The sequence below is a fragment of the Erinaceus europaeus genome, chromosome 1 (genome assembly GCF_950295315.1).
Source record: "Erinaceus europaeus chromosome 1, mEriEur2.1, whole genome shotgun sequence".
In the NCBI taxonomy this organism is placed as follows: Eukaryota; Metazoa; Chordata; class Mammalia; order Eulipotyphla; family Erinaceidae; genus Erinaceus; species Erinaceus europaeus.
This window is the reverse complement of record NC_080162.1, coordinates 39,048,145-39,060,237: the sequence shown is the minus strand read 5'-3', so window position 1 is coordinate 39,060,237 and position 12,093 is coordinate 39,048,145. Positions and strand designations below refer to the sequence as shown.

The following is a 12,093-nucleotide window of genomic DNA, read 5'->3' as shown; positions in this document are numbered from 1 at the left end:
TATCCATCCAGGGGGAAGTTTTGGTGCTGTCGTATATTGCCGTCTTTTCTTATGTCTTCAAGTAATCAATAGCTCAGGTGGTTCTGGCAATAGCTCAGTGGCTAGAATATTGAATTTAAAAGCATGAGTCCAGTCCCCAGCATCATATACAGAGTGATGCTCTGGTCTTCTCCTTCTCTCACATCTTAATAAATAAATAAATTTTTGAAAAAAGTTATTCACTGGGAACCTTGAGTAAATGTCTTCACCTCTGTGCATCCTTTCAATGTAGCAGGCAGTAACACTGGGGCAAGAATTAGAACGACAGTGTCTGATACATGTGCTTGGTCTGGAGAAGGGACATTGGAACCACATACAGTCCACAGTGAATACGACTGGGAGGTGGGAACTAGGAGGACAGAAAGGGAAGGTTAGATGTGGATGTCTTTGTTGCTGCTGTCACAAAACCCCCTATAAACAGGGGCCCCAGTTGAAGCCAGGCAGGATAGTAAGCCTGGGGTGAACAAAGGAGTGTCTTCACTTCTCCTTTTTGAAGCATGTGGTCCTCTTGGCCCAGCCCTCAACTGCCTGCTCTTAAGAGAGACACAGGTACAAATAATAGCTACCTACAAGACCAAAACCAGTGACCGATATCCGCCTCTTTGCCTAAGAGATGATAGGGAGAAGTGTAGACTACAGCAGCAACAGCCCTTCAGTTACTGCCAAGACCTTCCACACAGGAATGGGACTCAGAAGGGCCAGATTTGCTGATTTCTCAAGAGAAGACTGATTTGGGGATTTTGTTTCTTCACCCCATTCTTTTGACTGCCAAAAACATGCTGCCAATAAATCCACTTTATAAACCCCATGCAGAGGGAGTATAAGACACATCTGCAGGCCACATCTGGCCCTCTGGTTGGTCGTTCCAGTCTCTGGCCTGGAAACTAGAACAAAAGTACAATCGCCCATCAGGACAATGACAGAAAGGTTTGGAAATCACAAGGGCTGGAACTTGTTATAGGGAGCAGCCCCTATGGTGGAGGCAAAAGGGGAGGAGTGAAGGGCCTGGCAGGCAGGGACATGGATTCGAACATCTGTCAGGCAACCTTGGGGTACACTTCAAAGCCAGAGGAACCTGAGATGGTGCACTGTAATGTATGGCTGAGCACTGCTCTGTACAGTTAGTTAGGCAGAGGTTCCCAGTTGCCCTCGTGGGCATGCTGTGGCTCAGGCAGGGCTTGTGCTGGGAGTCAAAGGCAGCTCCCCACATTCCCTGCCCCCTCCAACCAGCTCCAAACCCATACACATACCTCTAATTTTTATTGGACAAGGTTGGCTTTGGATGCCTGTGCTGCTTAAAAGTTTTGGGTGTAGACTCCCCCCACCCAACCCCACCCTATCCTTGCCCCCCTTTTTTTTTTCCTCTTTTTTGGTTGGGCCTCTATTTTATTGGAATGACTAAATCTTTCAACTATGTTAGCAGTAAACACAGCTAATTTACCCCCTGCCTCTCTGAAACAGCTGCTGACAGCTGCACTGTAATTCAATCAAGGATCTTTGTAGTCAAGCCTACCAAATTCACATTTGCTGTTTGGCTCCATCTCCCTTGCCCGGAACCCCAATGCAGCTGCACCCAAGACTGCAGAGCACTGTCCCCACCCACCATACCTCAGCCACAAAGCCTGGATGACAAAGGGCATAATAACTTGAGGTTTGTGTGTGTGTCAGTCAAAGACCTTAGCTGCCTGAGAAAATGCTAATGTCCAGGAATTGAGGGAGAGAAAGAAATAATAATAATAGTAATAATAATAATAATAATAACCAACAACATACACAGGCCCAAGAACCAGAACCAAATGTCTCCTTTTATTATTGCAAAGCCAAAAAAGCCTTTTTACTTTGTCTATTTATACATGATTTTCACTGAAGGCTGCTCTGTAAAACAGCTAAAGGTACATTTGTCCAATCATTAATAAATAGTCTTAAATAAGAAAACAAACAGGTTGAAGGGAAGCAAGCTCACTGTGCTGAACAAGGAACTGAAGGAGGGTCTAAAGGGCACTTCCAAGGGATATAAATTATTCTTTGCTTTGTAACAACTATTCACATGTTTAAATGTACACATGGCGCTGCCAGAGGCCAGCAGGGCATAAATGTGAGAAAACTTGCACCAGAAAAGGGAGTCACAGCAAAGCATCAGATCTGCCAATAGACTAGACAGTACAGAAAATGGTGACACTTTTCTGGTAAACTGACTGAATGAAGACTGCAGCCCAAGCTACTGGAGAAGAAAAAAGAAAAAGCAAACAGTACCCCAGTATTTCCAGAACCTAACTTAGTCAGGGGGTAGCCACAGCTCCCCACTAGGCTGGATTCCAGGGGCCACAGGCCTCGCCCAGGTAACCTCAGTCCTGTATCCTTGTGCTACATCTAGAGGTTGGGCACATACCATTTAGGAGTCCAAGGCAAGGGAGCCAGGTTGAGTCAGAACACTCAATTAGAAAATTGGCCTCAAAAGGACTTCTTGGTTCTTCCACTTGAAATTTTCTTCTGGCACATCCTGCAGCCAGCAGACATCCCACCAGGTTGTCTTTACCTCAGGAACCCAATGCATTTTTTGCAGAACCCTCTACTGAGGTTTGCAGATGTTAGAGGCACTGGTTGGAACCCAGATTTCAGAACATTGCTATCAACAAACAACAGGAAGTACTCATTAGGAAAGTACAAGAGTACCTTGTCCACTCAATCTGAGAGCTGGCTTCCTTGACATTTCTTTAAATTGGGTTAGATTTCAGAGTCAAGTTGTAGCCATTTTACATTGATTCCCACCACAGAGAGGAGCTGGGAAGCCTGTGCTTCTAGGTCCATGAGATTTCAAATTCTGCCGCCACACAACCAACTGAATGACAAAACATTTTCCATTCTAGGGCAACACAGCCCTTCGTCCAGCAGACATTCTATTTCCCCTTACAGTCACAGCTTGAATTTGGGCAAATCTCCGTAAGCAAGTTCTGTAAGCCTCAGACTGAAACTGGAAAGGAGTGGAGAGGAATCCCTCCTCCCTCTGCTGGCCTCAGCTTCTGTTTATGAAATCAGAATAAACCAAGGAATGGGGATAAATTGTTTAGGAAATATATATCTGTAACATCCTAACCATTTTCATTCATTCGTTTTATTGTGACATTTATTACAGGAACTTCCACGTCAGCTTTCCTTTAGCACAGACAGCAACATGCCCGCCCCTGGCTGCACCCCCTTCTCCCAGCTGCTGGGTGGCCTGGCTGGATGATGCTCAGATCACCCCCAGAAAGGAGTCTATGCATGTCTGAGATGTCACAACTGATGACTGTGCCCAGGTGACTTCTCTTCTCATGGACTGCTTATCTTCTTAGGTTTTGCCTTCAGGAATTTGTAGAATCTTGCCTGCAGGATGCTCTTGAGGGGGAAAAAATGATCAAAAGCCACTGACCTCTCAAATTCCTTAATGCTCCTACACCATTAAAGGTGGGGGGGGGGGCGGATGACGACATAGGGACAGTCTTGCAAAGGGTGATTGGTCTACTGGCTCCATGCCTACATGGGGTGTGGGAGATCAAGAATGCAGAAACGCTGGCCCAACAGGGTCTGACTCCCAGGAGGGGCTAGTGGCAGCCACAGGCTCGTACAACCATGTTTCGGTATTTCTTCAGGATGACGTTGGAGCTATCATCAAAGTAGAGGACAGAGATAGCATTGAGTTGAGTGGGAGCACAGCAAGGCTTGGGCACTGTTTCTGGGTTGATAAAATGGACCTGCGACACACAGAAATGACAGTTAGTGAGAGGCCAGGAAGCCATTCTTCTCAAGCTGCAAATGACAGGTACAAACACATCATAGGTAGTTTACTCAGTTCACCCCCCTCCCCCTTAAGCAGACAGGGACTCACAACACAAGCTGCACAGAGCTCACAGCTAGTGACTCAGTGAGCACATCACTATATGGGGGCATCCTGAGCAATATGTCCCAGTATCACCGAGTCTACCCAAGGTAAGTCAAAGGCACTCTACCCAAGCACCTAGTCCTGACAATCCCAGGCATTATCAAATGTCCATTGATGGTCAAACTGAAAAGCAGTGAGTTAGACCAGGGTCAGTCTGCCTCCTCTCCTCCACCACACAGTCCTGACTGTTTTTGTGAATAAAGTTTTATTGGCACAAGTACATGGCCACACCTTTACATATTACTTATGCTTTTGCATTACCTAGCAGAGTTGAGTAGTTGCAACTAACAGAGACTTTAGGCCTTTTGAGATTGAAAGCATGGAATATTTACTCTGACCTGTTTCAAGAAAGCTTGTTGTCCTCTGGGCTAGATTTTATCCTGGTCAAGTACAAAACAAATCATGTGAGTCCTTTAAAATGTTCTAGTAGGAGCCCAGCAAAATCAGTTAGATAATTGGCTGCTTTGTGTGTGTGTGTGTGTGTGTGTGTGTGTGTTTCTCTGTCTCTGCCTTATTTTGTCTCTATCTAATAATAAAGAGATAAATAAATAAATAAACAATAAAATAAACTGTTCTAGTAGAAGATGGGAAAGTAAGTCAGCAGTAGAACTCTGCACCCAGGAGGACCTGAATTCAATAACACAGGCCACTTGACAACAACAAAGGTACAGTGTGTGGAACTACATGGATAGTAGAACAGTGCTTTGGTCTGTCCCTCTTTCTCATGAGTAAAACAAATTGACCCAGGAGTCGGGCGGTAGTACAGCAGGTTAAGCACACGTGGCGCAAAGCACAAGAACCACCGTAAGGATCCGGTTCGAGCCCCATCTGCAGGGGAGTCACTTCCCAAGAAGTGAAGCAGGTCTACAGGTGTCTATCTTTCTCTCCCCCTCTCTGTCTACCCCTCCTCTCTCCATCTCTCTCTGCCTTATCCAGTAACAATGACATTAATAACAACAACAATAATAACTACAACAATAAAAAAAAAAGGGCAACAAAAGAAAATAAATACTTAAAAAGAAAAAAAAATGGCCCAGGGAGATAGGTCAGTGGTAGAGTAAAATATTTCTGTGTGAAACTCTGGGCTAAATCACTCCCTGATCTGCATAAGAAAATAAAATGAAATGTCTTATAGTTGGTCGCATTTGCTCTTTTAAACAAAAAACAAACAACAACAACAAAATGAGCTAGGGGTCTCACATGCACAGTTTTGCTGATGACCCCTCAGGCCCATTTTTCAACTCATTCATTTATTTATCTACTGAGGGAGGGGAGAGAGGTACCACAGTACCTTTCTACCACCCACAAAGCTCCCCTCGCACCCCACCCCCCCTGCACTGATGCTTCCATGTGGTATCTGGGCTCTGAGACCACACACATGGTAAGCTGTAGTCTATCAGGTAAGCTATCTACTGGTTTCAACTAGCCATATTTGAAAAAGAAAAAAAAGTAATGTGAATGTAAATAATGTATTTAACATAATGCAATATTTCAAAAATATTTCAACATGCATGACATAAAACCATCATTAAGATAATATTTTACTTTTTTTTTTTTGGTGCTGAGTCTTCAAAATCCAGCCTGTGATTTATAAGACTTCTCAATTCAACCAGGTCATATCTCAAGTGTTCAAGAGTCAAATGTCAAAGTGGCTACTCCATTGGGTGGCACAGACCTATATTAGATTAGATTAGCTAGTTCCTTGAACAATTGGGCAAATCCTTTATTGTAAGTCAGCAATAAAAGGAAATCATCCAAAAGGAAAAAGCTCAGAGGTGAAGATAAAGAAAGAAGCTAGCCAGTGGCTCAGAGTTATGGATCTGTTTCACATGTGGGCTTCTAAACACCTTACAGATGATGGGGGTCAGGTACAAGAGCTATCAAGAGGCTAAGCTGGTCAGGAGCACAACAGAAACTCCTGTTTCCTGGGACTAGCTCCAGGGATAAAGGACCAGCTGACTTCAGCCAAGCAAAGCCAGTGTGGCCATATTCAGGTGTGTGGCATGCTCAGGACCCTTCAGGCATCCGATTCTCTTTTGTTCTGTTTTCATATAGCAAACAATGTGTACCCAGTGGGGGAAAAAAAAAAAACAGTCTGTGGATGACCACCTGCTCATAGCTTCTGGTCTGTTGCCTCTGAGGAGACTGGGCCTCTTGTAAACTGTTTTTATGATAGACAGTTTCAAAGCTTACAAATCTAAACCTTCCCTCATCTCTTTTACTCTTCAATACTTTCAAAGGAAGTCACAGACGTTGTTCATTTCCTGTGCTTTACTAGGACTTTCGAAGGCAAAGATTCATTTCTTTTTAAATATTACCACAAAAGCTTAATTCAATAATTGGAGCATTTATTCTGAAGCCAGAGATCTTTAGTGAAGTGGAAGTAGTGTGGGTGATCCTGGGGTGGTTAGACACCTATCCCATGGACTGCAAGAGCAGAGCACCCCTGTCACTTTTCAGGGTTCTCAGTGCAGGACCTTATAGGAAAACAATCACAGAAGAGCAGACGTGAGACAGGAACAGTCTGGGAATGGCCTTTCAGGCCCAATTTTCAATTCTTTACTTAGGTAGAGAGATTGTAAGAGGGATAGAGATACACGAAAGAGAGTGACACCATAATGCTTCTCCACCACCCAGGGAGGTCCCCCAGTGCCAGTCATGGTGCTTCTGTATGATGCCCAAACCTGAGGATGAAAGATATGGGTCGTTCAACTCTATTCTGAAACTTTCAGTCACAAATACGGTTTCTGAGGGACTGTTGAGGAGGAATGGGAGCCTGTAAACATAATGCTAATAAAAAGATTTCTGTCCTCAAACACGTGTGGTTTTAATCTACAGATTTAATCAAAAGCAACAGGTAAGTCTTCTTCTGATCATAACACACGGGCTATAGACAAGATAAGAGGGAGGCTGATGACTGAATAGAAGGAGTGTGAGGTTCCCTAGGAAGAAGAACTGGAAGAGATGGTCCTGAGCAGTGAGCTCTTTGTCACCAGAAGGCAGCTGGATGACCAGTTGTCAGAAAACAACCAGAAAATATTTATGGCTGGGAACTATATAACCAAGATCCTTGAACCCCAGATATTAAGCTAAAAATCTCTAACTCATCACTATTGCTTGTGGTAGAATAGTAAAAAGAGCATCTCTCAAGTGTCATCAGATCTGGGCACACTGTTACGAGATTTCATCTTGGAGTCATACTGAAAATTTCAATGAATGGCGCCAAGAATGGTCAATCTGAAAGATCCCCATGGCCAGCCACTACATATTTCTCTATGTCATCTGCCCTCTTCCTAGCATTTTTACCTCCTCTGAAGCTTTCTCATTTGCTTACTCCTTCCCAAAGCCAGAAACCACATCTGTGTTGTTCTCTGAAGTATCCTGAGCTCCCAGCACAGGGTCTATACACAGTAGGTGTTCAATAAATATACCCTTGAGTGAATGAAGCATGCCAGTCAAGGATGGGAGGCAGAGACAAGAATCCTGGGAGATAATCGTGGCACTGACAAGTCTCGCACAAAACCCAGAGAAGTTAAGATATTGGGGAGCACAGGGGCTATTGACCAGAACAAAGTTCCTTCCCTCCCCGACAGAGACAAGACTAGGAATGGCTTTGTCAATAGGCTCAGGGACCACTTCCCACTATACCTCTAGCCCATAAGACTGTTGTAACTTCTTTTATAATTAGAAGAATTGAGTTCACTTTAGGGTTAGAGATTAAACTCAATTTTATGGCAATAATTGCAACATACAATTTAAAATATTTTTTATGAAGTATCCAGGACTCATGAAAGCCATGGAGCAGACTACATGTACTCTGGCTCTAGCTGGGAGAAGTAGGAGACAGGACACTGTGATCCTTTTGGCCTGGCCCAGCCAAAAGATGGCATACATGTCACACTCACCAGTGTCTGCACAATGGCGTGGTTGGTGGCATTCATGTAGGAGTTGAGTGGGAAGGCACACTCCCCCTCACAGTAGTAGGCAGCATAGCCTTCGGGAGCAATGATCCAGTCCTGCAGGAAAGAGGAGAGCAGTGAGTTGGGGCCTGTATCCAGAAACATATCTATAGATAGCATGAGCTCAGGGTCCCTTTTTCACACCCCACCCCACCCTGAGAAACCATGGGGCCTATAGAGGCAGGGGGAAAGGATAGTAGCCTGTCAAGGCAAATCAGAAGTCTATAAAGACCATGGTGAGGCCACAATGAGTCCAGTGTGGACACTAGCATGAAGTGGCACAGAGAGGAATGACCAGTGATGGCATCAAACTTGCCCCTCCTAGGCGATGAGACACTAGCAGCTGTCTTAGGGAAAACATCGTTGTGTCAGTTCATCTGCCTGGGAGAGACATTAGTAACCCACAGTTGCTCAAGTTGGAATTAAGTGACTGTATTTGAGCCAGTACAGTGCCTCATATATATATATCTACTGCTCAATAAAAGGGGCCAGGCAGTAGCACATGCGTGCATGGCACAAAGTGCAAGGACCAGCTGGTTTGAGGCCCCAGCTCCCCACCTGCAGGGGAGTTGCTTCAAGAGCAGTAAAGCAGGTCTGCAGGTGTCTATCTTTCTCTCCCCCTCTCTGTCTTCCCCTCCTCTCTCGATTTCTCTCTGTCTTATCCAACAACAATGATAGCAACTACAAAAATAATAATGGCAACAACAACAATAAAGGGGGAAAAAAGGGCAACAAAAGGGGGGGAACCACCAGGAGCAGTGGATTCACAGTGCAGGCATCGAGCCCCAGAAATAACCCTAGAGGCAAAAATAAATAAATAAATAAATAAATAAATAAATAAATAAATAGATGCGCAGAGCTATGCACACCTTCAGGGTTAGGCTAACAACAGAAATATTGTTCTAGCAGTAAATATATCCCTCACTGATGCTTAGGTATAGGAAATCTTCCCTCTCAGGTCTCTGGAGTTTGGGGTGTTCTGTTTCAGCACTGGAACACTCCTGGAAGGATGGACACTGTCAAGGACAGAATCTCAGGGCCACTTCAAGCTGGTTGTGCATATATGTGATCCAAAAGACTACCTAGATGCTCCCATTTGCTTTGGCAGTCTTATGACAATGTCATAGCCAGGAATATTTTAGCTGTTGCATCCTCAGGGCCTAGAAGAGGAACCCAAATGTTCTAGATATCTATATCATTGTGAGATTGTATGGTCCTAACTCCTTCTCTGGGGGTTATCTGCTGCCCTGTCCCCTACTCCATTCAAGTGGTTCCAGAGGGAGCAGCCATGTTCCCATCACACAGTCCCATCCCTAAAACAGCTGATAGGTTCAGGGCTGAGCACCTGACCAAAGCTAGACTGATAAGAAACAAACAGGAGGTAAAGTCCCTCTCCAGGTAGTTGGATTCCAGATCACAAGCTGAATCACTTCTGAGAGTAGTCCATTACAGGAGAGTCCCACACAGAATGAAATTCAGTGTTGATTGTTTTTTTAGGGGGTGGTGTTTCTGGTCCAGGATTGATTCTTAATTACACTTGAGCTCTTGGGTTTCATAAGATATCTCTGCTCCACTAGAGAAAGAGAGACAGGCTGGAAGTATGGATCAACCTGTCAATGATCCTGTTCAGCAGGGAAGCAATTACAGAAACCAGACCTTCTACCTTCTGCACCCCATAATGACCCTGGGTCTATGCTTCCAGAGGGTTGAAGAATAGGAAAGCTATTAGGGGAGGGAATGGAATATGGAGTTCCAGTCATGGGAATTGTATGGAATTGTATCCCTCTTATCTTATGGTCTTGTCAGTGTTCTCATTTTATAAATAAAAACTTAAAGAAAAAAAAGATATTCCAGACTGACTCACTGCACATCTGAATACACTCCTTTTACCCTGGAGGGAGACTCTGGGGAAGCCCATCTCAAAGACCTCCAACCTCTGGGGCAAATCTATTAAAGCCCCCTTACCTGCCAACCCAGGTCACGGAAGCTGACATATAGTTCATGCTTCTTACAGGCCTGCCGCTGGTCACTGCTGCTGTTTTCTGCATTGACAAAGAGACAGGGCAGCAAAATGAGGGAGAGAAGGGCAGCACAGGGTAAACTGTCCTTCAGGTCAGGAATTCAGAAAGGTGGCTGGTGGGTGGCTTTTCAGACACAAGGATTATTCAAGATCCTGTAGGCTTAAAACTCACTTCCGCCCCCCCAGCAAATGGTCTTGAAGACAGGCACAAATGCCTCTACTCCTCGTTCTTGGAATCTCAACTCACAGTCCTTTCTGAATCCTTCTGTGGACATTGGTTTCTTTCATGCATTAACTGCTGTTTGAATGTTGATATCTGTCTGGATTCCACATGGGATGAGGTCCCTTACCCCCCAACCCCCACCCCACAGCACCAGCTGCAGGAGCCTGCTTGGAGGGAGCCTGGGAGGCCAGCTTGCCCCACATGCTCAAATGGAAAGGGGAAGGCGATGCATGCACAGGTCCTAGGACACAATCCCCATTACCACTGAGAAATGGGAGGGCAAAAGGTCAAATCCCACTGACCAACCAGAAAAATACTACTGAGGTTTCTCAAAGGGACCATAATTACATACTGGGGTTTTACAGAAGTAGGCAAGTTTGTAGATATTTGGGTCAGGAACAGAGCACTTGTAAACAAGGAGATCTCTAACACACACACACACACACACACACACACACGCACGCACGCACGCACGCACGCACGCACGCACACGCACACACTTGTCACTGAATAATCTCCCTTCCATCTAGCAGCTGGAGACACTGGTTGTGTTTTTTTTTTTTTAACCCTAACCTGTTCTACTCCCATATAAAACTTTCCAGAAGTTTCCTACCACACTTAGAACAACGTCTCAACTCCTGCCCTTAGCTTGCAAGGTCCCATGTGGCCCCAGTGGTTGTCTCAGTCACACCAGCCTTCTTCTGTGCCACTAACATGCTGGCTGCCCATCCCGTCTCTCACATAGCTCCTGCACTTGTTGTTTTCTTCTACTGGAATGTTCCTGTCCATCACCTTTTTATGTCTAGCTCTGGCTCAATAGTCAAGCTTCATCTCTACTACTACTACTTCAAAAAAGGCCTTTGTGAAGACAGTTGGATCCTCAAAGCCCAGCATCAACTGATGTTTATGGAATGAACTTAAATAAAGGAAAGGCTTATGTCTTAGCTTCTTTCCATGTCCAAGTCCCTTGAGGTCTCAGAATCTAAGAGGTTATGCTGGCCAATTAGTGGGGTCACAGAAAGAAAACAAGGAAAAGCCAAAAATGAGTGGGATTGTTCTTCACCTGTTCTGCTCCTGGGACACCTCCAGGTGTGCTGTCTGGTCAGCTCTCCCAGGTGTCCAGTGGGTGGCATCCTGGTGTGTTCAGTGTGACCCCTTCCCTTGTAAATGTGAGGACTAAGCTTAACAGATTACATCCTGAACTTGGAGTCAGAATAGTCTCAGGGAAGACCAAGGGACACTTGAATCTCAGGAATCAAGTGTGAGTGTCTGGGAAAAGTGTCCTTATTCCTAGGTAAGACCTATGGGAAGAGCTATTGGTCCTGTTCCCGCTATTCTCTAGAGACAGAAGAGCAGTGGAGTTCCAACCACGGCATGCAGTCATGGCCTTGAGATAAAGCCAATGCCAAGGATAGTGGGGAGTAATAGAGCTGAGATCTGGAATTCATGGACTTCCGTGCCTGCCCAACCTCAATTCCAGAAGTTAATGAAAAGCTATAAACCCATTTAATCTGGGTTTCTGTAACTTGAAGTCAACTCAGCCCAATGGGTCATATGTGCGAAGGTTCTCCTGGGAGTGGTAGTTAACTTGAGTCAAGGTATAGATAGATGCCAGAGGTGTAAGTTGCAGAGCATGCCAGCCCAACTGGAGTCTATCCAGTGACTGTCCACTTCCAGGCAAGGACTGCTTGAACTCTGCAGTCAAAACCTGCCTTTCCCAGACCTCTGGGGCAGCCTTGAGTACTCAGGTCAGTTCAGTCTGGTGACTGGCTAAAAGTAATTAGCCCTTCATCACTACACTTCAGAGAAGTTTACTTCTACATATATTCCTCCTCACTCGCACACCCTTTAGGCAGTTGGAGTTGAAGACAACTTCCTCCAAGACCGTTGAAAAATCAGCAGAGTTCACTTTGACAAGAAAGTGAAACACCTT

The 12,093-nt window shown here is 45.0% G+C and overlaps 1 protein-coding gene across 2 annotated transcripts in view; it reads right to left on the bottom strand.

Annotated features, from left to right (window-relative positions):
- Positions 1-1,823: 1,823 nt before the first annotated feature.
- Positions 1,824-12,093, bottom strand: part of BMP7 (bone morphogenetic protein 7) — a 108,526-nt gene continuing 98,256 nt past the window's right edge. For both annotated transcript variants that reach the window (XM_007525141.3, XM_060184908.1), the window contains 3 exons: positions 9,883-9,959; positions 7,864-7,974; positions 1,824-3,770 (listed from right to left, as the gene is read on the bottom strand). In XM_007525141.3, coding sequence (XP_007525203.1) covers positions 3,621-3,770; positions 7,864-7,974; positions 9,883-9,959 — 338 coding nt within the window. In that variant the 3' untranslated portion in view covers positions 1,824-3,620. The remainder of the gene's footprint in view (positions 3,771-7,863; positions 7,975-9,882; positions 9,960-12,093) is intronic.